At 48.1% G+C, this 27,997-nt stretch overlaps 1 protein-coding gene across 1 annotated transcript; it reads left to right on the top strand.

The window, feature by feature from the left end:
* Window positions 1-16,319: 16,319 nt before the first annotated feature.
* LOC135818241 (uncharacterized) lies at window positions 16,320-27,735 on the top strand. The gene is made up of 2 exons (XM_065331599.1): window positions 16,320-18,819; window positions 26,220-27,735. Exons 1-2 carry the CDS (start codon window positions 17,090-17,092, stop codon window positions 26,557-26,559), a joined length of 2,070 nt encoding a protein of 689 aa, XP_065187671.1. The 5' UTR covers window positions 16,320-17,089; the 3' UTR covers window positions 26,560-27,735.
* The last annotated feature ends 262 nt before the right edge of the window (window positions 27,736-27,997 follow it).

The following is a 27,997-nucleotide window of genomic DNA, read 5'->3' as shown; positions in this document are numbered from 1 at the left end:
GATTATATCCGCAGAATTCGATACCTCTTCTGGAACATGTCACACACTTGTTGCGGAGGAAGCGAATTCACGGAATTTTCTTTCATATGCTCTCTATAGTTATGGTAATTTTGGTAATGCTTTTCAAGTGGCATCGGCTGATGTTTCTAGCATCTTTCGCCCCCAATTTCACCACGGATTGTGACATAGATATCCGCTTACAATCTGATAGACAACAGGACATTGAACATCCATCCAATCAGCTACTTCAAATCTTCCACAGGATTACAATAATGCTGGTGGCAATCAGCAGACAAGACGTTGACGTTCTCATTAATGCCTGGCGTACATGTATTGTGTTACGAACACGAACACGAGCAGGAGCATTGGGTCTTCGTGAATGCAAAACGAGGCACTGTAGGGCGTTCATTTACAGTTTATAAAACGCCTTAACGTTACTTTATACAAATAATGGTACTTCGAGGTACTTCCAAGTACATGTACATGTACAGTACATGGACAGGTGTACAATGCACACGTACATAACTGTACGTGGCATTGCATTGTGGCGAAACATATGTATCTCACAGGTGATGAACCTAATTGGACTGAGATGTTACCGTTCATAGGATAATCATATTTTTTAAATGGAGCAATGTTTCCTGTATGGCACCAGTACACGTGCGGGCATGAAACCACTGAAAGGTCCCTGTAATTGCCCTCCACGCAGACACAGCTTGTTTGATAAATGCCATCTTGATCATGTTGTTACAAAGTGAAATACTACATAATTGTGAATCACCCCGTACCCATTAAATACATGTAATTCTCTTGGAACAGGATTGTCTGTGTCTACCCTGGTTACAGCGTTTTACTCCTTGATTAGGCTATCCCCATTACAAGTGCGTCGAGAAGAACTGAAGTACATGCAGACATTCTCTATCAAATTTCAGTAGAGACTGGATAATTGCAGTTGCGAAGGTGCTACTGTATTAAAACAGTGAATTTTGACATTTTTTTTACTAGCAAACACAGCCCTACTAATAATCAGAGGAAGAGGACAACTGAAATGACAGAGCAAATCAAAGTACTAGTATAGCGAAGCTCACTTAGCACGTATCCTGATACACTTTTATTGCTGAACCCACAAATTGTGATTCACATTGTATTTTTATTTTATTTTATTTATTCAACATCTCCTGGCCCGTCCGAAGACTGCCAATAAACATGAGAGGTCAGGTGATAGCCAACCACGGCAAGCTAAAAGGGAAAAAAGAAAGATGCTGTCAGAGAGGGAAAGGAGATAGGGAGAGAAAAAGAAAGGGAGGCACATTAATAATACATGGGATCACTTCGGATGAGACAGTGTGGAAAGCTGGACTGTGAATTTCCTGATATCCTGGCATGTCTTAATGCTAGTAGGCAGGTTAGACCAAAGGGAGTATGCTGAGAAGAAAGGGGATTTCAAAAACAGAGAGGAACTAGCTCGGGGCAGTGATAAGGCATTGCGTGTTGGTCTAGTGGTAACAAACCAGTTGTACTTGGCAATATGTTTCGGGACTTGGGCTAGGAAGATTTTTTGCACAAGGATACAAAGATGCTGCTGATGTCGGGCAAGAAGAGGGTGCGTGGAAGCAAGTTTATAAAGACAAAGGGAGGCAAATGTTTGGTCTTTTCGAAACAGAATTTTCAGAAGCAAGCGTTGATGTACCTCCAGTCTGTGGAGTAAAGTCTGAGACAACCCGCACCAAGCTATATCGCAATAGTCAAATATAGGCAAAATGTACGACTTAAAGAACAATTTTCTGCAGTTATCATTCAAGTGTTGGCAGTGGGGTTGTAGCTTACCTAAGGACGCACTCGCACGCTTGCACACAGACTGGACTTGTGGAGACCAGGAGAGTTGGCGGTCGAGAATAACGCCCAGGTGCTTGTGCTCGTTAACAACTTTAATAGGTGTACTATTTAGACCAGGAAAATACAGAAGTTGAGTGGGGGGCGAGGGAGAGAAGAACATGGCCTCGGTTTTGGCGAGGTTAGGCTTCAGTTTCCAGGTTTCCATCCATGTTACTGTAGCGTTGACCCCGGACTGCATGGAGGCCGTGAGGTTGTCTGCCGAGCTGTCGGAGCACATCAGAGCAGTGTCGTCAGCAAAAAGACTTACATTTGGTACAAGGGCTGGCAAGTCATTAACGTACAGTAGAAATAGGAGCGGCCCAAGTATGGACCCCTGGGGTACCCCAGACACGACTAGTAATGGGTCTGATAGGGAGGTAGATACTCTGACAGTCTGGTGGCGGCAGGAAAGATAGGATGAGAGCCATTGCAGGGCTGGACCGTGTACCAAGAAGACGGACTCTAGCTTTGCAAGCAGACCACGATGCCAGACGGTGTCGAAAGCTTTCGCTAGGTCAAAGAACACGATGCCAACATGCCGCCTGAGGTTCCGCTGGGTGTAGATGTCTTGTACTAGACGTGTTAGTTGGAAAGTTGTGGAGTCTCCACGGCAGAAACCGGATTGAGATGGTGAAAGCGCTGGGGTGACGTGGCAGTACAGAGACTCAAAGAAAATACGTTCACAGACCTTGGACACAGCGGGAAGGAGAGAGATTGGTCTGTAGTTGCCAGCCTGAGAGCGTTGGCCTTTCTTATAGATCGGGACGATAACAGCAGATTTCCAGACGGACGGAAATACTCCTGTACGATATGACATGTTAAAGAGCAGGCACAAGGGATAGGACAGAGATGGCGCAAGCCATTTGAGAACCTCATTGGGTATGCCATCTTCGCCAGGGGACTTACAATTCTTCAGGAGTTTGAGGTGCTTACAGACGGTAGCAGTCGTGGTAACGACGCGTGTGAGTGGTGCGCTAAGTTCAGGGGCTGGGGACAGCGATGGAATGACCCAATTCGGATCTTCCGGAATGCCGGATGAAACAAACTGCTTGTTCAGTGTGTCTGCAATCGCCTTCACATCGTGCTGGCGGTTGCCATGGGAGTCCGTCAGGTACTGGATTGGCGCGCGGGAGGTCCCGCGGCACTGGTTGCGAATGAATTGGTGGAGTGATGGGCGATCGGGGGAGGAGAGTGTTGCAGAAAGAGAGTTTAGAAAGGAGCGGTGTGAGGTACGAGAAAGGTGCTTGACGAAGTTGCGTTGAACTCGGTAAGCCTCCCGGTTAACCGGCGTTGGGAATTTCTTGTAGATGCTGAAAAGATCACGCTTGCGCTTCACTTCAGATACGAGGGACCGTGTCACCCATGGGGGACTAGATGTCGAGGATATTGGGTTGGAATGTTTCCGGTTGTTGTAGCCGATAGCAAAGTTAGAGAGGTGCTGTTGGAACCCTCGTTCAAGGACGGCTGCAAAGTGATCTACCGCGGCGTCAACAGTTGGAGAGCCTTCTGGTTGCAGAAACGACCAGTCGTGGCAGGAGAAATCAGCGTTCATAGAGTCCCAGCACTGAGAGGGAACTCGACGGAAGCGATATGGGAACGGTTTGCGAGAAGGAAGTGGCAGGTCTGGATCCGAGGGCAATGAGACGGCGAACTGGCATGAAACCATGAGATGGTCCGAGGAGCCAAGAGCGCAAGCTGTGTGAACGTCCGTCGCCAGCAGGGGTTGGTTCGTGAAGACAAGGTCTAGACATGACTGTGTTCCGGAAGATGTTGTGTGCGTTGGACTCTGCACCAGCTGATCCAAACCGAAGCAGGTAAGGGTGCGAAAATTGTAAAGAATCATTCGAGGTAAAAAGTCATTGATGAAAAAAAATGTACCCGGATAATACCCTGATACGTACCCTGATCATATAATAATTATACTCTTGCTTAGTACGGAAACCGTCCTGGACACTGGTGTTTTCCTTTGATTCATACTGAACCTGTATATGTACATGTACATGTGTGCTAGGATTAGAAGTACATGTACAATGTACATGTACATGTGTACATTTTCTTTTTCATTGTGGTGTACCATAGCGACCCCGTAAGTCCACATAGCTGGCAAGGCAGAGTTGGGCCTTTTCCTATTCTTTAAAACAAATATTGTCGGCGAAAAAAAAATTATCAGTACTGTATACATACATGTACATGTACCACGGATACGGACATGTATATTGCTGTCCATGGGGTGTATTGCACACAAAAGGCACAACGGAGGTTTACAGAATTGTCGCAACTCAGAGTTTCTTGCTCAATGCAATCATCAGGCTACTGTCCATGGGGTATACATGTACATGTACATGTACATCACTACATGTACGTCTTGCTAACTACATCTAGCAAGATCTATTTTGGAATGCAATGATTGATTCCTGTGGTGTTCCACCTGTACGACTTGTGCTTGAAAAGTCCTTTGATAAATTCTCCGCTTCAGCTGCGTTATAACGTTTAATAGCCACTTTCACTGTGACTGGCGGAAGGTAGAACAAGATCATGTGTCTGCTCCGTTTCTGCTCTACACAGTTAACACATACATGTACTGTACATGTAGATCTACATGTATACCGGTATGAACAGTGCTGGAAACTGAAATCCGACCTCCTGGGCGGCGAGGGGCGCGCCGCCCAGGGGGTCGGATTTCAGTTGCCAGCGCTGTACATAATTTCCACTGTGTAGAAGCACATGCTGCATGTGTGCGGAATGCATTGTAAACTAAGTTACTTGTCCATGCACCCATACACTAGGCTATAATAATGTGTTGTGGGCAATTATTTGCCCCAGACACCAGGAGAGGAAGTGCCCCTCTGATCATCCTCGTTCTCCGCTTCCAGCATGCGCCGATTAAGGTGAATTATTCCGTGTAGGATAAACACTCGTCGTACATGTAATAATACCTCACACAAGTACATGTAGATCTACGCGTAGAGTGTTAGCTGCCGTGCGTGCGTGAGCAGCAGGAAATAGACCCGCGTAGGTCTGGCGTTGCCACAAGAGAACACTGACTAATATGTCGTCTTGGCTTTCCGCTCCCCAACTGCCCATCTAGGTGGCGTTTTGGTCAGACTCAACCAGTCAAGACGGCATCGCGTTACACCAGCATCCGACCGTCCGCCCTGGTCCCGTTTCACCGTGCCGGAAGATCTCCATGACCCGCCATGCGATTCGTCCTACAAGTATAAAAACTCGTTTCCGTCGGCTATCCTCGTTGTCAATGCGTGACACTGGTCTTGTCGCTGGAAACGACATCGACCGGTGAACGGCGCGGCGGTAACAGTACGTCTAGATCGGGAAAAATCCTCTGCATGCACCTATAGCCTCCGGTATGCGGGCAATTCCATGTTTTTTACACTGTGACCAGAAACCTAGCCACATGATTATCACGTGGATGGTGGTTAAAAGTTTTTGTCTCGCAGGGCCTGGCTCTGCTCGCACTGTCATGCCTTTGAGCGTCCAGCCGAGTCGAGCAGGAATGCTGATACGCCGAGCACCTCTCATCCATCCTACTGTTTCTGCTTCTTTCAGGCCGGTGTGAGTCACGGAAGTTGCGACACGTAGCAGCCGATCTCTATCAGACGCACTGAATGAAAACCAGATGCCGTTTTCCTCGCTGCCTTAAAACATCGTCTACACACTGAAGTAGTTGATCGATGTCTGACATCAAGCGCACGATTACGACATGCACGTCGTATGTACATGTATGTACATATCCCTGTGCATGTATTGGAGAGAGAGAGATGCCGATATCGGCACAGATTTATCGATTTGTGGCAGGCAATTATTTGTCACAATTCGTCCTATTCTGGGGCGCGTTGTCATATCCCTGCACTTACGCACTGCTAACACACTTGCTCGAGTTCAGCGTGGTGCCTTTCTCACGTCGTGAATCATGATGGCTGAATAGGCGGCCGCCTTATGTGCTAGGACAAGCGGAAGGCTCTGATAAAGAAACACACCGTCAGTGTCCGCATCACGCAGAGCTGGAAGCCAACAGGGTCGCTCAGGTGTGCAGTGAGTCTTGCGCAGCTGGTTCCGTGGCTTCCAGAATGGCTGCGCATGTTTTTGTGCGAGGCATTCATTACGTGCATGGTTAGGGTCCGGCTTTTTCCACTCTGACTCGCCAATTGGATTTTAGTCATGCTGTGTTTTCACGATTACACCCGGTGTTTCTACACACCTGTTGCTATCGGGTGAAAAGGTGCGAAAACTCTATTTCGATCACAAACGAGCCTCCCGTCCCACGGAGCGCAGACTCTCATGGAAAGTCTGCTGCGGTTCACACCTGCTATCCATATCCCGCACGCGAGCCCGAAAGCGGACGGAACGCCTCTACGATGACTCGTCCTGGATGAGGCTGCTTGGCTCAGGGCCACTAGGACTGTGGAAGTGGGGGCAGACACGGGGCAGCTATGCATATGCAGTGGACAGCGCGCAGGACGAAGCGTGGAAACCACTTCCGCGGCAGACCTTCGCGTGACTATGATCAGATTAGATGCGAGGACACATCTATGGGGAGGAAGTGATTCGACTCAACGCGACCTCCTTCTTCTCCCGTCATCAACCACACGACTCTGGTGGCATGTCACAACCAGCTTGTACGTCGTCGTGTGCAGCTTGATATCTCGACTAGCAGACACGAGCTGGCAACCGACTCGATCGACTCCACTCTGTCACGGAGTCGTAAACACCTCATCAGAGTAGAGACATGGCAAGGCCATAAGGAGGTGTTCCTCATCTATCTAGCACGTGAGATCGATGATACTCGTAGCCTCAACGACATCATCAGCAATTCTCGATGTACATGTACTGTTCACGCACTATGATCAGAACTATTCTACATGTAGACCATGCATGGCTTATAAGTAATAGTTTTATCATCCCGAGTGGAAGTTTCCAGCTCGTAGATCTACACTGTACAACTGATAATCGCAGCACTTCCGATAATCGATTCCAACACACTGATGCCATCATCAGTAGCTTTCTTGTTCACATCTTCACTCCTCACTGCGCAGCCTGCCGGCGCTTTGCAAACGAGATCATGTACCCGTACGCGTGTACACGCTTTTGCAAATACGAGCCTGATTGCAAGATCGTCATCGCGCAACCGCCAAGCAATGAGGTACGCGTCAGTACGCCATCAAGCGTGTAGGCTGGTTGACGTGTGCTGAATTAACGCCTAGCACCTCGAGCCCAGACGTGCTCATACTCGTACTCAGTCATAGTCATAGTCATACTCATGTATTGAGTACATGTACCACTCAACTAGCGTGAAAACACGTAATACTAATACATGTATTAGTGTATCCTAGCTGCAAAGGCCCGAGAGGTGTGAACAAGTCCATCACGCATGTTTGTATTCACCTATTCACCTATTGTGTTGCATGCGGTACGGCGTTTATTGTTCAGGGCGCTTGTATGCAGACATTCTTTTCGTCAGCTCACATGCACCCAAAATGGGGCCAAACGGGCATGCACCTGTCTACTATCCTTCCACTGCATCTGTCTTATATCAATGGTTGTTGCAAGTCCAGGGTAGATCTTATTATAACATGTATACATGTTGTACATGTGCAATGTAACTGGCAAGGCAGGGTTGGGCCTTTTTCTTTTACTGTGAACATGTTGAAGAATCAAAAACTGTACTGTGTACATGTACATGTACATTCATGCTACATGAAAATGAAGTCTTCTCATCCGGGGTCATTTGACGGGAGGTGAGAACCCTGGCCTGGGACTCCCCCCCCCCCTTGTGCCCTATTTTTCGAATCCTATATAATTATAGGATTTGACATTTTACTGGACCTTGTTTTATCCTTAAAAGTTAAAATTGATAGTTTCATGACGGCATGTGCGATATGTCGTCATGAAACCACCCCCGTGCCACACCTGTAATGTTCTTTTGCACATTCACTGACTCAGTCCTTCCCATGACACCAGCTGAACAATGCTGCTCAAATTTCCAATTCTTGCTCAAAATGGGTATTCATGATGTCCTATGAATCTAAAAAGTAAACATTCATGCCTCAAAGATATTAATTTTACAGCTTCTCTGAAAACCATTATGCTGTTACATGTACATGTATTATGGGTCATGATTCCGACTCATGAATGACTCATGATGACCAATAACAACGGCATAAAGGTCACGCATTTTCAAATCCTATATACACAGGTAGGACTTTTTGCCAGCAAATTAAGAGATACATTTGTAGCCAGATGATGCAAAGTAACAGTTTATCAGTTGCCTGAGGATTGCCTTAGCTTTGATATGTGCATGAAACGCAGCGTTACAACAGTGATCTGGCCTGTTGTCTCTGCTCTCTCCTGCCTTTGTGGTATTGTTATTTTGTGGTGTTGAGCACTCTAGGCAATCTGGGAATTTTCCCTATTGTAACTTACATTGTTCATTGTACATTGTACATTGTACATTGTACAATGTACAATGTACAATGTACAATGAACCTAGAACTTCCAAGGTCGAGAAACATAAAAATCAATTTAATACTCGCACAGGAAACTAAGGTTAGCCCTTTCCCAAAGGTGCTCGCCCTTTTTTTCGCCGTTTTTGGCCCTTTTTGGAAAAGCCCGTTTCTTTCGCCCGTAATTGCGTTTTTGGTGAATATCGCCCTTTTTGAGCTTTTTTAGCTGAAAAAGTGCTAAAATCTGTTTGCTCATGCATGCGATCACAGTTTCGGAGTGCTCGATGGGCCTTGGCACCGCGCTTTTTGGGGGGGGGGGGGGAGCAACAAGTTGGTGAAGCTTGTACATGTATATGTACACAATGCTGTAAAAAGTGGGTTTTTTGAACTTTACTTCCTGTTTTGCCTTTCGTGGACCCATGAATGGAAGAGTGCATATTCATTTCTCAGCTTGGGTTCATATCTGAACATGTATCATGGCTATGCTTAGGGGTGCGCGGATTATGCTCGCACGCACCCGATATTATGCTTTCGGGCATTTCCCGTGGAACTTCGAAAGTATTCTCCCAAAACATCGAAAACATTCTCCAGAATTCCCCCCCAAAAAAGAACCCCAGCGCGAACCATGCCTTGCGCATGCTCTTTACTGACTTTAGTATGCAAAATGGACGGTCAGGCACGTGATCACTACATGCAGGATCTACATGATTGCACACTACAATGTACTAGATCTACATGACTGAGTCTGTGCCCAGCTACTATCTACTCAGCTGATCAGGCTGCGATGCGCGCTTGTTCTCTGTTCTCTGGCAAGTCAAAATTGACAGAATTGATAGAATTCCCCTAAAATTCCCAACATTTTCTGAACGGTAGTATTCCCAAATTATTCCGGGAATAATCTGCGCACCCCTAGCACTTCACTGAAAAAAGAGCACTTTTTGCCGGTTCTCACTGAAAAAAGAGCACTTTTCAGCATATTTTGAGGGACGCGAAAAGCACTAAGTGCGAATTAAAAGAGCATCTTTGGGAAAGGGCTAACTAAGGTACATTGTACATGTAATATCCGAAGTAAACTGAGTAGTCTGTCAGTGGAACAGGATATTATTATTACTGTACCCTGGATAGTACACTGTACGAAAGCTCTTCAAAAAGTTCTTCATACTTGTACAATGTACATGTATACATGTATGTCATGACCGGGGAGTGGGCCAGACATATCTCAGGATTCTACGATTCCAGGTTCTTTACGGAAATATACCAGGAGTCCAGATACCCATTCCTCACCCTCACCACACAAGAAGACCAAAGCTACACTCTAGGACCAAGTAACAAGCAACAGAGAAGCAACAACAACAACAACAACAACAACCGATCGACGCAAAGCATCGACCTACATGTACATGTACATGTATATACTGCGATACATGTATGACTGTACTAGTAGCGTGCAAGCTGAAGGAGCGAAGCGAGCGAGCAGCCAGCACAGCATGAATCATGTGATATGTTTCCCAACGCTATTCATAGACGAGACACATCGACGCCACGGCAAACACTTGACAAAGATACATGTAGGAGCAGACGGAATACAATACAGATAGAAACACACGGACACGACATATACATGTACATGTACATGTACCATAATTAGGGGTGAAAGTTGGCACTGAGATCCCGAGTTCGAGTACTCTGATTTTCTCCGATCGAATATTCCAGTATTCGAGTATTCTTCATCTCCTAAAAATTGCACACCAAAATCAAATGATACAACCCTGATTGAACCGAGTTATTATTATTAGAAGCTTCTCCGCGTTGGCATCAATGCAATGTAGATATACACAGCATGTATAGCTTTCGCATAAGCCGAAGCGACAACAGCCAAACAGGATATTGATGGCGATATAAAACATATGCGATATAAAACGCGTGACGAAAATAGAATACAATTAAAACAAGCAAACGAGCAGCTCAACCGAGTTGAATTTGAACTTGCTGATCATTATCAGGGGGGTTGAACCGAGTAGCAGTCATTTTTGTTTGGGTATATTGGTTGGTGGGTCATTTGGGCTCTCTCTACTCGTGAACAAATGTTCACCACACAGTCTGCACATCAATATCTGCCCACTGCTGCTCTGAAACTGCAGATTTCTGTGGTAAACGCATGTACCATGTAGAATCTACATGTATGAACGAGTACTCTGATTTATTCCGAGTGCCATTATTTTTGAAAAAACCGAGCGAGTACTCGAGTATTCGGTATAATTGTTTCACCCCTAACCATAATTGAACATCTACATGTACATGTACATGTACATGTATGCGATGCAAAGAGAGCAGTCAATTGTAGGTCTACATGACATACATGTACAGTACATGTAATTATCCAGGGTACAGCAGACTTTACTGTCCATTCATTGTAGATCTACATGTACAATGTACATGTACAGTACGTGTACGTTATTATGGACAAGTACATATACTTATTATACATATACATGTACATGTACATGTATATGTACTTTTAAAGTAGACCCGCGCGGATACAATCATGATTGCGCAAAGCCACACTGGTATGAATAAAACTGTGCAAACCCCACCCCGTAGATCTACGGGATTCACCGCCACCTACCTGTGTTCCTCTATAAATGTCGATTCAGCATGTTATTGCTGTGATGATGAAGACATGAGCGCTGCACGCGAGAAAACAATACACTGACTCCATTATTGGTCAGGGCTGATCAATCCCACAGAGAACGGGGGGAGTGGGTTGGAAAAAACGAATCTGCCAGTACAATGTACATGTACATGTATGATGTAGTCGTCACAATCATGTGAACCGTTTCGCTGAAGCCAGTACGAATCTTTAGCATGCTTTCCAAACCGCCAGTATGCGAGTAGATGATCACATTGAAATGCCTACATTGTAAACAACGCGCTCGTGATCGTTATCGTTGTGGAGTACAATGTGATGCACATGGCTGCCCTTGAACTCAATACTGATGGCGGAGAGGCTGACATATACATTATACATATACAATGTAGGCCTTTGCGGATAATGCCGGCAGAAAAATTGGCAGAATTCGTTATTCGGTACTTTTTCTGATGCGTTTCATGCATGTTTGGTATGTGGATAAAGAAATGGAGCAGAATTCAAGGAATTGCCCGCCATAACTATGGCATAAGGTTTGTATGGTTCTGCCAATTTCACTGCTTTTCGAGCATTATCCGCCAATGCCTACTGTAATAATACATCTACATGTACATCTACATCTAAAAAATATTATACTTCAATGCATAGTTCCGTGAAAATATTGAAATACACTTGAAAGGGGATCTGCCGGAATGTGCATGATTGTGGCGGAATGACAATCATGTAGAATAGTACTAGTACTAGTACAAGACCGTCGTCATAGCTGTGTATGTCTGTGCACGAATGTGTTTTCAAACATACAGTACATTACTGGCTTCCAGGTGCATGATGCCTTGACCATGGTTGGACACCGTAACACGTACATGTAGATCTACTACAGGGCTGGCATCTGAAATCCGACCCCTGATCAGCTGATCGCACCGCTCAGGGAGTCGGATTTCAGTTGCCAGCCCTGTAGTACTAGTACTAGTCATGATGTGAATATGCAATCGTCATGTACATGTAGTGTAGGTCTACATGATTGTACACTTGTCATGGGTAGAACTGGACGAGGGGCAGGTCAGAACTGCCTTGTCGACGTCTAGGCCTCCTCAGAGACTTCCACAGACACTCCGCTTGCACGCCTTTGCCATACTTCACGCGTCTCTTCTGGACTTTCTCGTCCTATCATTTGGGCCCAGCCCGCTCACAGACAGCGAGCGCTGTGCAGACAGATCTGTGGTGGGACGACCTGCGTTGTAACGCGACACCTCACGTGATAGGTGAACCAGGTGGACACTGGATCTGACGAAAATACATGACTACATTGTACACAAACAGACTGGACACGAACATGTAAGTCGCAATCCACATCGTCAACGTCCCATTGTGGATGTACATGACTGTACAATGATCCTGGCTCTGTACTAACACAGAAGTCAGAAGAGGGTACTACTACTAGCAGGTTGAAGGAGACGGCTGGCCTCAGCTCTGAACGGTTCACGTTCAGGTTGACACTCACTGAAAGTCCGAGTTACAGCCTACCGACTACCGCTCTGCACTCTGACTTCTGTGTTGGAGAGCTCTTCCCCCGGGTATTCTAACGAGCGTGTTTTAGCAGTGGAAATCGCCTACACTACAGTACAGGGAATCGCTGTACAGGTAAAAGCAACTTTTAGCACGTAGTGCCGCACCGATACTGGCGATAGTATGATGGGAGTTCTGGCATGTGAAGTTACATGCGGTCACTGCCAGTACGAGATCATAACCGTTTTACACTCATGCGTAGACAGTCCACCTGTCCAGATGCGTTCAGTCATAGTACGGGTGTTTCTATCCTAGCCACCTGATCACCCATCACTGCCATCAGCCAACCAAGGTCAAGGACGTGTTGTACATATATGTAAGCACTAGTACTGTAGTAGTAGTTCAAAGCCAGGAGAAGGATCTCTACTCGCCATTCTCGCGCCTGCCACAAACAAAGTCCCACTCCCAGTGCTAAAAGTAGAAGGTTTGCGGGCGAGGATGAGCACGGCATTGACATGCACTCATACTCACACATACACGTTCGTGACGGAGTGCTGTGAGACGCGAGCATGTGAAGCAACAAACAACGGCCGCAGAGCTACATACATAAATCGCCAGAATACCGCAATGCACTAACAGCATCAGGGACTCAGGTGACGACAGGCTTGACTAAGTGCTGAGTGATCGTGATGGACACCCTTTACGGACACGATCTTGCGTTTTCACGGTGCGAAAACCCTCGCAGACAGGTGCATGGTTTCACACTGGAGACCACATGCAATGATACTGCTCGCGTGCTGATACTTCACGGCTCACGTCTGTCAAGCAGCACAGTGTGTCAGGGACCTTGTGCAAAAATAGAGGATAATCCGATAGAGAAAGGGCTAGGGGGAGAGAAGTGTAGATCTACCCACTGCAGAAATCTCAGACAGCTACTGAGTAGTCTTCGACAAATCAGAAACGAAGTCGAGAAGAGCAGAAAGCGAGACGTTTCGTGCAGCTTGTTTTCTCACGTATTCCTTCGCTCAAGATGGTATGTTACACGCCGAAGAGCAGACAGAAACATACACGGCCAATACACACCATGTCACACACACAATGCATACTCACCAATCGTAAACAGATACTAGATAGTGTTTTCAAGTGGATGACGAGCCCGAATTCCTCGCTAGGCATGTAGCCAGCACGCGCATGCACTCAAAACAGACTTCGAAATACATGCTGCTAATTATTATCACCCTGTCATGATGTCCTCCGCGAGCGCTCATTGGTCAGGTGTTTCGTGTACCTGACTCGCGTCACCAGTAAAACACGCTTGTGAAGTGTGGACAGACAACAATGAAAACAAGATAACTACATCTGGAGAACGCAGCACGTGTAGAATGCGAACCCCATGTGAATGACTATCGTCTGCAAAAAGCCAAAAACTCTGCGTTTCGGTCATTTTTCGATCAATGTCAGGGGCATGGTGCGACTGACGTACAGGGGAATTCTAGCAAGGCCGAATAGATGGGTTGCTATTTCCAATATTTGCCCGTGCGGCTCGCGGGCAAGCCAGGCCGCCTGTTTCCTCGGCGTCAGCAGGAAAATACGCCTGGAAAATCGCGGCCAGGACCCTAGGTTTCTCGGGTATCTCAAGTGGAGTCTATCGACAGCTAGCCTTGCGTTTGTTCAGATGCCTCGAAAACATCTCCTCCCCGGTACCTAGTATTACCCAGTGTGGCGGGCCACCTCTATCTAGTTCCACACATACCCTGTTGGTTGTCGACCGGGGAGGCCTGTGCCGAACCCAAGCCAGAAGTTTCATGTGTGTTTGATATTAATTTAGTGTTGGGTGATGACATGCAAGCGGCCCCAAGCCTAGAATACAATCATTATTTACATGTACAAGGCCGAGTGATGGTATCGCATGCATCTAAACTACAGCCAGAGAGAAGTTCCGGAGCTTCTGAAGAGTGAAGGAACCAACCCGACCATTGTGTTGTCACCGAAAGAATGCCCGATCGACTAGGCCTAGGGTGTGTTCTACATGACTTTGTATTCCTCGCGCAGCCCGATACGGGGTGATACATTAAACGACTTTGAAGTGTATCCTGGGGACTTTCTGGCTGAGGTCGATCAGCAAACGTGTGAAGGAGCGCCTTGGGGCGACGGCGTTGTGAACGCTCCGTTAGCGGTCTGGCAGGGTGGCTGGCGGTGCACGACAGATTTTAGCAGTTCTCTGGCACTTGGACTGTTGGAAAGCTGGGGATTGGTCTGTATAGCAATGAGCAATGTTCACACCAGCGTTTTTTCTTCCCCGCCATCATCCGGACCTCAGGCTAGCATGCACCCAGAAGATGATCAGTAGCCCTACACTTCATCACATACATGTACATAAAACAATAGCACGCGCACAGGATCGATCGCTCATGGACTGTTGCTACCGGCGCTCTGGTGCAGTATGTACCGGTATACAAAGTTACACAGTTACAAAACGAGTTTTTTTGCACAGACGTCGCTTCAAATGACCCATCAGTGGTCAAGTTAGTTAACGAATGGGAGGCAGCTGGTTGCAGCCACGTTTCACAAAATGAGTTTGATGCCGGTGGGATAAAGATGACTGCATGTAGATGTGTACCTGAAGGTTGTCGACTGGCGTTACTTTGTACAAGTACTCTCACTTCATGTACATCTATCTATCTCGCAGAAACAAAAAAATTCGTCTGGGTACTTGCCAAGAAATCCCACTTCGCTCGCTGAGCTAGATACGGGTGCTAGACACAGGCTGTGTGTATTCGTTCTAAGTAACTAGTTCTAAGTAGTCAGCGATGGTCCAAGTGATAGGAGTAGTATCAACACTACACTGTGGTACTGGGCACAGTGGTACTGATACTGATAGTGATTGCTTGAGTTCTAACCAATGCACGCCAGAAACTAATACAGAAACGAAACATACAATCATTTTTACAAGTCCTCTCCCAGCCAAGCGCACTCACAGCCGGCCGGTGATGTATCGCAGTTGATGGCTATAGAGCTAATACTAGTAGATCCAAAATACGCTTTTCTCCTCCTTCCGACGTACATGTACATGCTAAAACAGTTTTCGCCTGCTGCTGCGAACATGCAGCAGCAACTACTTGTACACGCATTCCCGCACCTGGCACCGAGGCTCTACAAGCCCGAGTAACATCACATCGACCGAAATTGGTATCACAGCCGCTGGCCGCATCATTGGGTTTCGCGTTTTTTCCTTCGCCATCTCTCGGTATCCACCATACCGTGTCCTTGGCGTCAGATCCATTGGAAAAACACACCGTGGCGTTTTACCGGTGTAAGTCCATGCCCGGGCTAGCTGACGATTCGAGCTTGCGTAATGAGCAGGCAAGTGCAGCTTGTTAGTGGTTTGCCTTGGGGGAGGTGGTACATGGTGGTGGTGGTGGTGGTGGTGGTGGTGGTGGTGGTGGTAGGAGAGATGGCTGTAGATCTACACCCTGCAAAAGGTCACAGCTTCACTCATCCACAAAGGACACACTTTCATACCGAGCAACATCACACCAGCGCAGTGCAATGCATGTTCTGCAAACCTGCGACAGTGGCCTGCAAAACATGGCTGGCCTGTGAATGCGCGAGCGCGTGAAGCTTGTTACGTACACGCTGGTTAGCGTATACATAATGAGCGGGCAGTGTACACGTGTCGTGAATACCGTGATGGTGCAGAAACACACAGCGATATGTATCTGCGCGAGCAACGATCATCCACACTGCTAGACCTCCTCGCACAGGCTCAACGTCTGGTGGAGTCATAATGGTTATGCCATGGTGCTAGCTGCTGCATGCTGCTGATCCCTGCTTCGGCTGCCCGTCTGTTGCGAACCGTGTATCATGTGTATGGTGTGACCCGTGTCTGCTGTCTGCTGAAAAGGTGAGAGTCACACTGCATGTACTAACTAACTACTGTCAGGCCGCGATCCGTAGCACAGAAGTTTTGCCCGTCACACTTTACAGATTAGCACTCTGGACTGGAGTGGAGTAGCCGTCACATGCACACGGTGTGTATGTGTGTGTATGTGTGTTTGTGCTGGACACCCATCCAGCCAACTCACTGGCTGGACCCAATGGGCTGCCCGCACGCGCTTTCATTTCAAGACGGTAGTAACACAGATAGAGTATCAGGCACTTTGCAGCAAGCACATACACAGGAAAAACTCAGTTTACCTGTGATACCGTTCAGGCTGCAAGAGATTTTTTTCCTCTCGTCCTCTGTCGAAGTCCGTCCACCTTTACGTAAAGTGGATGAGCTGGCGTTAGCAGGCGTTCTGCGTTCAAGGGTGAAGGTTTGTGTGGTGCTTAGTTCATTGGGAGAATTATTTTTCTCGGAGCCTTCAACTTCAAGTCTCTGGCAGGTAGCCACGGAGTCGCCCAGTCCGTCAATGAGTTGGACGGCTTGATGTATGCGACGCCAGTGCAGGTTGTACTGTTGTAGGGTGGTTGAAGTACATCACTACATGTGAGCGTGACCGTGTATGTGTGAGATAGTACTACTACAGTAGCACGCGTGCGCGGGCCAGCCACACAACAGCTTGTCCTTTGTAGCTGGTGAATCCCCTCCACCATCTGGTATATGGCCATCAGCGATTTCGAGTGTCGTGTCCGCACTCCATCTGCCGGTGCAGGCAAGCGACACATGGACGAATGTTCTCAAGGTCCTCCTCAGCGGCCCACGTCCAACCGAGCCACCTCCTCCGCTACTGCTGACGAAGACGCGGAAGTGGACGTGGTCGGAGAGACTCGTCCCGGCCAAATCCAGTCCCAACAGCTTTTCATCACCCAGACGTGTGCAGTCGCCTCGAGCGATCCGTTGCCGTCCTCATCATCGTCCTCAATGACTGCCGTCCATCATCATCAACAGCAGCATCAACTATCGCCAGCTGCAGCAGCTCCAGGTAATCCAGCGCTCTGGTCCGTGCCGTGGGTGCAACAGGGCGCTCCTTCTTTCGTCGCTCACCCCAAGGTGCCAATGGCACCTGCAGTCTCGGCAACGTTCGTACCTTCCGCTGGGCCCCAGCCAGCCACGGGGTTCGCCCAACACACTCCATCACAGGCTCCCATCGTCGCCGCAGGAACACTGTTGCACAACCCAGTGTCCGCACCACCCCAACCCTGGACCGGGTATCCAACGGTTGTCCCTTGGCCAGCCGCGGCGCCTCATCCCGCTGCTTCGGGAGGCTTCCCGGCCCAGGCAGCCGGAGTATGGCCCACCACCATCCGCGTACCCATGCCCGGCTACGCGTTCCTGCCCAGTCCGGGCGATTCGACCGGGAGCAGCGCCCGGACCCCGACCGGGGGCCACCACCTAATACAGGTGCAGCAAGCACAGCAGCAAGCGCCCCCTCCTCCTCAGCATCAGCAGCATCCATCATTGGCAACGCCAGCTCAGACACCATTTAGTCCCGGTCATGCTACCAACAGCAGTGCTACGTATATTTATCAAGGTCCCGTCGCTGCACCATCAACCAACCAGCAAAACGCCCGCATAATCCAAACCTCTATCAGCCATGGAGAAAAGGACGAGGCTACGGACAATGAAGAGGACCAGCGCAATGCCAAAATGATAATGCCAGTGGGTCCGCACCGAGGTGGAGATTCCCGAAGCTCTTCGGCCGAGTACTTGCACCCCGTTGCCATACAGCCACCGTATATGTTTTCGTCGAACGAACGCAACATGACGTCGCCCACTGCTACCAGCAATCCTAGCATCGAGAGCTCAAGAAGTGATCAGAGCCAGCAGGACTATCGCAAGCGGATGGTTGAGAAGTGGCAGAAGCCGCGGCCGTCTTCGGACACCGGTGCGGTCACCAGTGCCAGCATTCCTCGACAGTCCCACCACACGGGTAAAAACCTCATCCTTGCAACTGGTCGACAGCAACAGCAGCATCCATTGCCAATGGCGGCAGCTACAGGACAGCCGCCGTCGGCAGGGTCGGCGGCTGCAACGGCAACGCAACATCAACTCAGCCCAGTGGTCATGTTCAGTCCGGGCAACCCGAACGCAATGGTGCCCTGCACCCTGCAGAACACCATGGCAACGCTGCAGCCAATGACCGGTCTCGGTGCCGCGCAGTACACTACATCGACGCTGTCCGCCCGGTTGGTCGCCGCGGCATCGGCCAGCCTTCCCACCAGAGTCTCAATGAAGTCCGTCCGTCAGCCTATACTCCCTGGTCCGCCGAAGAGCACGGGCGGAACACTAAGGTTACCGTTCACAATTGAGAAACCGACATCGCCTGAACGGACCAGGTGCTCCATTTGCGGTACGCTGGCGTGTGGGTCAAGATCTGCGCTAACAAATCGGTGAGTCTCCTGTAAATCATACATTGTGTATGGACATGTACAGGCATGCCCAATATAATGTGTTTCAGTGACTGCATGTTGCAGGGTTGACACTACAGCCTTGATTGAGGTTCATACCTGTTGTGCTTAAGCTAATCAGCTTAATGTATCGTGGGCGGAAATACACGGTGTTCCAAAACTCCCTTTTTAGCAGGGAAACCATCCAAGTTTCTGAGTCAATGGAACACCATTGATGGTGAAAATGGTGAAAATTCACAGTGCAGAATTGATGCTAAAGTGACCTGTATAGCTGATCGTACCTTGCAGTCCATATTGGCCATGTAATGCAACCAGTTTCTCAACCATCTGCACTGTTAGCACGCTTCAATAAGCGGCAGAGAATTGTCACTAATACGCGCACCGAAAAGACAAACCATCACGCGTCATCTGCTGTAACGTCCCACTGCAATGTCCGACATGTGTGTAACTTGGGCTTGTAAGAGGGAGCACCTCAAGTGGTTGGCAATGTGTTGGCCCATGATACAAGCCCCTTGGAGGATGTGACTTTGTTTTTACCCGTCAAGCATGTATGGGAACCCAGAGGAAGATGCAGTGTTGCTGCATAGAGCAGATTTGGTGCCTTGTGCAGGAAGGGCAGCCTTTGCATGCAGGCAACACGGACCTCGCCAGTTCATAAAAACAGGCATTTCTCAGGTCTTATTAGCCAATCTCAGTTCTGCCAGAACAGAGCCTTAGAGGGGTTGTCCTGTGCAGGGCCTGTAATTGTAGTCAAGTGGTTTGACAGGAGACTGCAGGCTGGTAGCCCAGTGCAGTTGCCAGGTGTGGAGAGGTCTCTTGCTTCAGCCATGCATTAGTACTCTGGCCATCCAGCAGCCTGGCCGAGTAGGCTGCTGGCGCACTTGAGAACTGGTGACAAGCTGGTATTTGGGCATGGGGTAGCGATGCAGCCAGTCATCAAACTTCACTCCTCCCTGTTATAATATTATGTGACTGCAGCAGCTCTGAAGAACTCCATTCCCATGTCAAGTGACAGAACATTACAGGGCATTCCCGTGCCACCAGCACTTCACTGGCACAATGCTTGCGTTGGCTGGATGAAAATACAGAAGGATGTATTGTTTTATTGATGTTTGATTGGGCACTTTCTTCTGGCTTCGTGGCTGCAGCAAGACAGAGTGCATGAAACGGTAAATGATCCGGTCGTAATGCTCCTGGAAGTGTAACCGTACCGTACGGTGGGACGGACCCACTCGCAATGATAATTTAAATTGGGTACTAGTATCTGTTCATCTCTAGAGGCCACCTGTACGTGTTAGTGTAGTTATGGAGTGTAATTACGGAGACTATGTTCCTGCTACCACTTTTTTCTAAGCCGTGATGTACATGCATTGTGGGCAGAGCTTCCGAGTCGAAATTGAAGCGAGCGTACATCCTTGATCTTCGATGGGCTCGATGGTTTTGTTGCTAATATACATGTGCCCGTGCATGTCTCAGTGTGTATCTGTACACGCATAAGAAAGACTGGGGTAGGAAACTGCCATAGGAAGAGTGATAAACTAGCAGCTTGTTTAGGCATGTCTGGTACCTGCGCACGGTGAGAAGTGAGTATCGGTAGTGTACCTAGTATGGTGAAGGAGCATCCTAGACAGCCGTGCTGCTGACAAGCCAATTCACCGCATCTATCTGCTTCGATAAAGCCCCCCCCCCCCTCTCTCTCGCCATCATCAAGGGAGTGCTCAGTATCTTGTCACCAGTCTGAGGCACAGCACAAGGGAACATCAGACTAGATATCTGTCACACATAGTGTCTGCGTAAACCAAGTGACCAAGATGATGGCTAAAACAACGGCCAGGTGAGGCCAGCACCTGTCTTATGGCCAGCAAGGCATGTGCAGCATGCCACCAACACATTTCTACGTGACTTCACTTGGTGTCTCTAATGAGCTAAGCGACATGCTATGCGTGTAAGTTGTGCTAGCTTGTAGCCTGATTTCTTGGAGCGTTTGGGATATGCCCTGGGCTGTCTATGGTGCCCTGGCATAACCAAAACTCCCAGGGGGAATCTATCTGTTCGCTGATTGGCTAATGCTTAACCCTGGAAAGCACCTTGGTCTTGTTCACGGTGTAAACATGGTTGCACTGCTGCTGGGCGGTGGTACCAGGGAAGCGTTGAAGGTTGCTTTCAACGAACTTTACCGGTTGTGCCTGGCATACACAGCCTATGATTGCACAGGGCCAACGGTGTGACAAACTCAGTCTGTCCTGTTTGATTGCATTGGGCCCTGGAGGTGCGTGTGCTAAACCATTCGTGTACGTGTAGCTGCATTCTGCTCGTGACTGACAGAAGGCCGTTTGCAGTTTGCACGCCACGTCACGTGTTTCAAGTGGCAAAACCCAGTCAGGCATGCAGATGTGTGAAGAGCTTGCTAGGCAGGTTGCGCCCGGGAAACTAATGAAAACTAGAAACCAGCACGGTTGACTAGCAATCATCCATCCAAAACTAGATGTGTCAGTGAACCCAAAGCCGCCAGAGAGATTTAAAGTATTTGCATAAGGCCACACTCAGCATGGAGCTCCAATGCTGGGTAGTGCCTAGATCATAGTTTCAGTAGACCTACAATCCCCCCCCCCACCACCACCCAAATTCACCCACCCAAACACACACACACACACACACACACCCAAACACATACACACACACACACACACACACACACACACACACACACACACAAACACACACACACACACACAGTGAAGATGCTGTCACCAGGGTACTATGCATAACAACATGCTAATTGCAAGGTCAACAGCTAGCTAGCCTGATCATTGTCTAGTCGAGTAAGTGCTGCAGGGAGTAGCAAGATGCTTGCCGTATGCTTGCGCTGATTATTTTCTCGAACCTGACAGGACTTATCTGCATAAGTCCATATTTCTGGGAAGCCAACCCCTTGATGAGACACCTGCATATCCTAATCAAGTGCATTCCAGGCCATGTTTCTGATGAAGCCAGGCACAGCTCATTTCGCAGCAGACCTGTAGTGCCCCTCGTGTTCTCTGTGTACAGAAACAGCAATTATTTCAGTTAATTCCCAGGCTGTTTTCCTGTTAGCCATGACAGATCATAAGGATAGTGTCACGCGGCCTGTTGCGGCATATCTCCCTCTCTTTGCCGCTTACATGCATGCTACAGTGCTGAACTGAGAGGGGCTGACGATTCTGACTACCACTGAAGTCCAGGCGTGTCGGTTCCCATGCTATGACTGCACGGGGCTTGGGTTGACGATTGTGACTTTGGATGAGGTCTGGCCATGTTCGTTCCCCTGTCACTCTGTCAGCACCACGAAAAGACGGTGAACACTGGAGTTATCACCAGTTATCAGCCACGGCTGGTGGCCGGTACACAGCATGTCTCACAGCACCAAACTCAGATAGGGCCATACGAACATAGACTACAGGAAAGGGTTATCTCGCGGGAAAGAAAGTGACTTCCTTCAACAATGCTTCTGTGTACATGTACATGTATGTTTGCACGGAGTACTTTCCCCGCTGTCAACTGGTATCAGTGCGTTGATCGGAACGACAAGGAGAAGTCAGCATGTTACTTTTCACAGGCACTGAGAATATCAGCATGACGTGAAGGGCAGCTGCAGTTAATCGTAGTAGTACATGGCGTCACTCAGGCTGCTCAGTCTGTATTTCTTTCCAAAATAGCACTGACGTCGATTTTTCCGTGCAACATTATTATTCGCTCGGGTTTGAGGTTTATGAAGAGCGTCTTATCCTGTTCTCCCCCCCCCCCCTCCCGCCCTGCCAATAGCATGAAGAAGAAATTGGACAAGTTGATGAAAACTCAAATCAAAAGTACACTGGAGCACGCTACTTGATTACGTAAAACTCAAAAAACAGTAGCAACTTCAATGGTAATCAGCCAGAAAAGTGTTTGAAGTTTCTCCCAATCCCTTAAGATGTCAATGGCGACCCACACCAACAACAAATTTTGGCTTTTTTGCCTATTACGTGTCAGTCAATTTGGCAGAGAGTGTGCATTACACGTTGGGAGCAGGCAATTTCAATGATTGCTCGTTGATTTCGTAGTGAAGTTGGTTGATTCCACCTACATGTACATGCAATGAGCTATCATACTTCTAAGAGCCATAAAAACTTACAGGTATGCGTCTTTAGAAGTGCTTGGTACTGGCATTCCTCCAGGAGATTCGAGGCTTACAATTCTTGCGATATCATCAACGTGACAATGGAACTTGAAAACCTGCAGAGCTGACTGATATTCTCATGATAACTATTGCCTACAGGAAATGGGTTATAACTTATAACCCAATGCCAAGGATAAACTTCATTAGAGGCGATGGTCAGCCTAATCTGATCTCTTGAAAACTCACTAAATGTATTGTATCAGTCTTGCCATGGGCGAAGGCAATTACTTTGCCTGAGCACGTGTTCAGGGCCACTGGGCATAGAACAAGAAAGGCAATTTGGCAAAGTCGCCAGGGGCGTTTTCAGATTGGCCGGAGATTCGAAATTAGACTGGCTCTTGGTGCTCTGCGTCACTGATAGTGGAGTTGCCATAGTTATGGTTGTGCACTTTGCACTGATCAGTTTGCTCCAGGCTGCAGGAACATCGCATTCTCGCCTGGAAATTCCTGTGCTCAGCACTTATGAAGGCCCTGCAGTATCGTGTTTGTGCAGTTTCTGGTCTGGGGCATGGGTGTACACGAACATGAAGACAATGCTCATAGAACCACCCTGCCTTTCACTTGCAAGTACAGTGCGCCTGATTTCTAGCGAAGACACTGCAAGATGGCTATGCCTTCTAGCATTTTTTAATTGTAGCTACAAGTACATTGCTATTCGAATGGCTCTGACTTGATTTTGGCTTCTCACTGCCAGAGGTATCCCCACTGTAACTAGCTCATCAAGGTCTTGTGTATCGTGCGGTGTATTGGCCCACTGTCATCATTAAGCCATAGGACCCCGTACTTTCTGTCTTGTAGCCGTGGGGATCATCACCTTGTTCATGGTTTCTTGTTTGGCAACATCGTGCAAGATGCTACAGTGGTGTGCACTGCCAGTCGTTATGTTAGCGGGGGCAATTGTTCCAAACTTACGCGTTACTGCCGAGTGCTGGCCTGCAGGAAGCTGAAAATGAACAATCTAGATGTGTGTGTGTGTGTGTGTGTGTGTGTGTGTGTGTGTGTGTGTGTGTGTGTGTGTGTGTGTGTGCAATTAATTATTTGCAAGCCGTCATCGGCATGTAACTTGTGGCATGTCGAACAACTAGCAGCTTCCTGATCTCACTGTGGGTAGAGCTCACCTACTTGATCCGGCAGTGATACAGGCCCTTAGAAACTACAGTCGAAACCTTGCTATACCGCTGGGCATGATCTTGCCGAGAGTCATTTTGTGACTATGCATATACATGGACTGCAGGAACCCAGTGAGGATTACATTCACAATCCAATCCTGTATGCAGAACACTAATAGCGGCTTTCCAGACACTGCAAAGTTCCAGCAGATGACAGCGGAGGGGCATCAGAAGGTATTCTCCATTGCTGGGACTATCAAAAGGCGGGTGGTGGGAAAGTTTAGGGGATTGGGCCCAAACAGCCCATATCCAAAAAGTCATTGCTTCAAAACCACAGGATAGAATTATCGGTGCGGCTTTGGCCTGGCTGAATCTGCCGCACCGCTTCCGACGCCCCTCGATGATCCAGCCAACTGTGGTGTTTTTCATGACAAGGTCATGGCGGATATGATTATATGTCTGGGTCCGAGGGTCCAGCGACCTGGGGCCGTTTGCATGCATCTGCACAGTAAATTCTTGGAACATAGGCGTGCAGAGTCGGATTTGAATCGCTCGCACTACCACTCGCTGCCTTCAGAATTCGCTGTACGTGCTAAGGGCCTGAATCAGCCGTACGATCTCACCACTCGAAGACCTGGAGAAGAGTACGGGGAGATTACCATTTTATTAAGTTTGCTAGAAGGCCGCATGACTCGTGCAGCTGAGTGCAGAACATGCCCTTGGGCCGTGACTGTGTTGCTGGGGGAAATACAAGGAACTCATTGCGGTAATAGTACAATCAGCATGACAATTACTTGGTATCAAATTACATTCAGCACATCAATTACATGCCTCCGCCCACACAGATTTTCTATCGGCCAGTGGTGTGCCTGGGTAGGGTATTCAAGTAGCTAATGACCGCAATCACACAGCACAGGGACCACCCGGTGTGAAGTCTTGTGTCAGCAAATACAAATAGTCATCCGTTTACTCCATGTAATTGCCGTGAAATACATGTACATAGCTGGTGAATAATTCAATAAGATACAGGAGTATTGAGCGGGCAGAGCAAAGGTAAAAGGCAAGTGATAAAATGATGGAGAATTCTTGGACCGATTGCTGTCATCTATTGGTGGTACACGCCCTGTGCATGTACACAGTGATGTATGCTGGTGTCGGCCATTGGGCGGTTCAATAGCCAGTTGCGTCATCTTTCCAAGATTCCTTTCGAGTCGCTCTACCCTCTCCCGGGAGATCCACGTGACCCATTTTTGGCAGGGAGCAAGCATGTGTGTGTGTGTGTGTGTGCGTATGTGTGTGTGTGTGTGTAGCATGCTTCTTGTTCGTTTGGAAACCCGGCCAGCATATTCTGTTCGCCGAGGCAGGATATTGGTTGCATGTTCTATAGCTGTATAGTATTTAGGAGTCGTAGCACTTCACAGGCACGGCTTGTGTGCAGCTGTTTGATATCTACTGATCTAATTGGTGAAGGGTGTTACACTCTCCCATGTGTGGACTGAAAGCAATCGAAACGGAACCTGTGACAATATTTCGAAAAAGCGCAAAAAAATATGTTTCATGGAAGGAAAGCATTGCCCAAGTTACGAAGTAATAGTTCTAGATTTGTATACTTCAGTATTTGGTCATGTCTAGAACTACATCTAGATGACTAGTGCCTTCCAGCTCGATGGGAGATCAATATATTTTAAAAATCTACAATGAGAGCCTTTGACACTGAATTCTCACATCAACTGGCATTTGAGTACGTATCACATGCTGAGCTCACCACCTGTACAGATTGGACTCGGCTGGGCCGGGGTCATTTCCTCAGTATCGAATAACTTGTCGGCGGCTCACATCCTGCTTCTGATTGGAGAAATTGTCTCCTTCCTGTCTACTGACCTGGGTCTAGGTAACGCAGCTTTATGTTGTTGCAGTCCATTGATGGCAATCAGGTATCCTGTGTGAACTTTTAAAGAGCTAAACTGCTAACTCATCCTTGTTTCTTCGTTTCTTGTTTGCGGCTTGGCGTGCGTGCTGGGTGTGCGTGTATTTTCTTGTGTGTGTGTGTGTGTGTGTGTATTGTTTATATATTACAGGAGTGGACCGCCGCGTCGCCACTACTTCTCATGCAAGGTGGCTCGCCGGCGACTGCAGGAGTGGATGGACAGCCACCAGGACCACCCGTACCCGACCAAGTCGGAGCGCGCCCAGCTGCTCAAGGAGACGGGCATGAGCCGCGTGCAGCTGCAGAACTGGTTCGGCAATCACCGTCGCCGGCTCAAGTCACAGCGCCTGCACGACGGCACTTCGCCGCACGACTCCAAGGACTGCCAGTCCGACGGCTGGCACGGCATGGGAGACAGTGACGACGACTCTGACATGGAAGTGATGGCGGACAATGAATGCGAGGATGATGAGGGTGTGGAGATGATCTAGGTTCTCTACCATTGTACCTACCCAGGCCATGGTTGTTGAATCGGTGGCAAGGAAGACCTGCCTGGAAGGTGGAATGAGCTACAAAAGATATTCACAGGATGTACCAATAGTGCTGGTGGACTCGTTTGGCTTCGCACCAAACCAAGTAGATGTGTTTCAGTTTGGAAGTGATCAATTAGGATGATACTGTGCAGCAGCCCAGCTGTGTGCACACTAGTGCATGGGCCCTATTTGGTGTCTTTGACCTTCTAGGACTCCATATTTAAATACCATCTCTCTCTGTCTCTCTCTTACTCTCTGTCTGTCTGTACGTCTGTCTGTCTCTGTCTGTCTGTCTGTCTCTCCCACTGTCTGGCTCTCTCTCTGTCTCTCTCTTACTCTCTGTCTGTCTGTACGTCTGTCTGTCTCTGTCTGTCTGTCTGTCTCTCCCACTGTCTGGCTCTCTCTCTCTGTCTCTCTCTCTCTCTGTCTGTCTCTCTCTCTCTCTCTCTCTCTCTCTCTCTCTCTCTCTCTCTCTCTCCAAAGTTTGTCCTTGTCGATCAGTCATTGGCAGAACATTTTCTATTTTATGATAATAGGTTGAGGACTGGGTTGAGGCATATCTCTCTAGCACGAGTCTGACAAATAATCTCCAAGTGGCTCAAGACTCGAGAAGAGTTAAATTGGAGTGGCACACGTAAAGTTCGTGCGGTATGTCCCTACCAGTCCCTTTCTTTTTCTCTCCTTTTTAATTTTATGAGACTATACTGTTTTTGAAGTAATCTATTCCATCTGCCATGCAAGATGTTACCTGATACCTAGTATTTTGAATGCTTTTTTCCTCTTTTTTAAAAACAGTAGTAAGCTTTCTTGGGCTTTCCTGAGCAGACTAGCACTAACGTGGTTCATAATTATAGATAGTAGGAACGCTGGTCTATTCTCTAGTGCCACTGCCACGCTCACGGTGCACATCTTGACCAGTTTTTTTTTAACTGCACCGTCTTTGTTCTTTTGTCTGGCCGTACATACGTCCACTCAACAATACACACAATAGATACATGCATGTACAGCCAGACCGTGGCTTCATACTGACTTTGAGGACAAGTCGTTGCTGGTGCCGCTGCTAGGCCGACTTTCCTAGTTATTCTAGCATTAGAATAGCTGCCCCTGAAATGTTACTTCGATTTTTCCTCCGGATTCAAAGACCATACTGCTGCACCTAGTACCTGAAGGGAGATACTTTGGAATTGCTTTTAGAGATCTCTGCAGGTTCTCATCTCCGCGGTGTTCGGTGAGCACCATCCAAGGCAGATAGAGCCGTTTTCGTGAGCCTGTTCCAACTTGTGCATGCTCATATCAGCGACATCTCTGGACTGGGGCGGGTCAGAAGGTGAAGACCGCACACTCTGTCTTGGCCAGTATTATTATTCTTTATTTCCATGATGGACCAGGGGCGTCG

This window comes from Sycon ciliatum, chromosome 5 (genome assembly GCF_964019385.1).
Source record: "Sycon ciliatum chromosome 5, ocSycCili1.1, whole genome shotgun sequence".
Lineage (NCBI taxonomy): Eukaryota > Metazoa > Porifera > Calcarea > Leucosolenida > Sycettidae > Sycon > Sycon ciliatum.
This window is presented reverse-complemented; position numbering and strand designations above follow the sequence as displayed.

Coding starts and splice junctions, on each gene's coding strand:
- LOC135818241 (XM_065331599.1), top strand. CDS start 17,090: ATGGCCATCAGCGATTTCGAGTGTCGTGTCCGCACTCCATCTGCCGGT. Junction 18,820..26,219: donor AGATCTGCGCTAACAAATCG/GTGAGTCTCCTG, acceptor TATATATTACAG/GAGTGGACCGCCGCGTCGCC.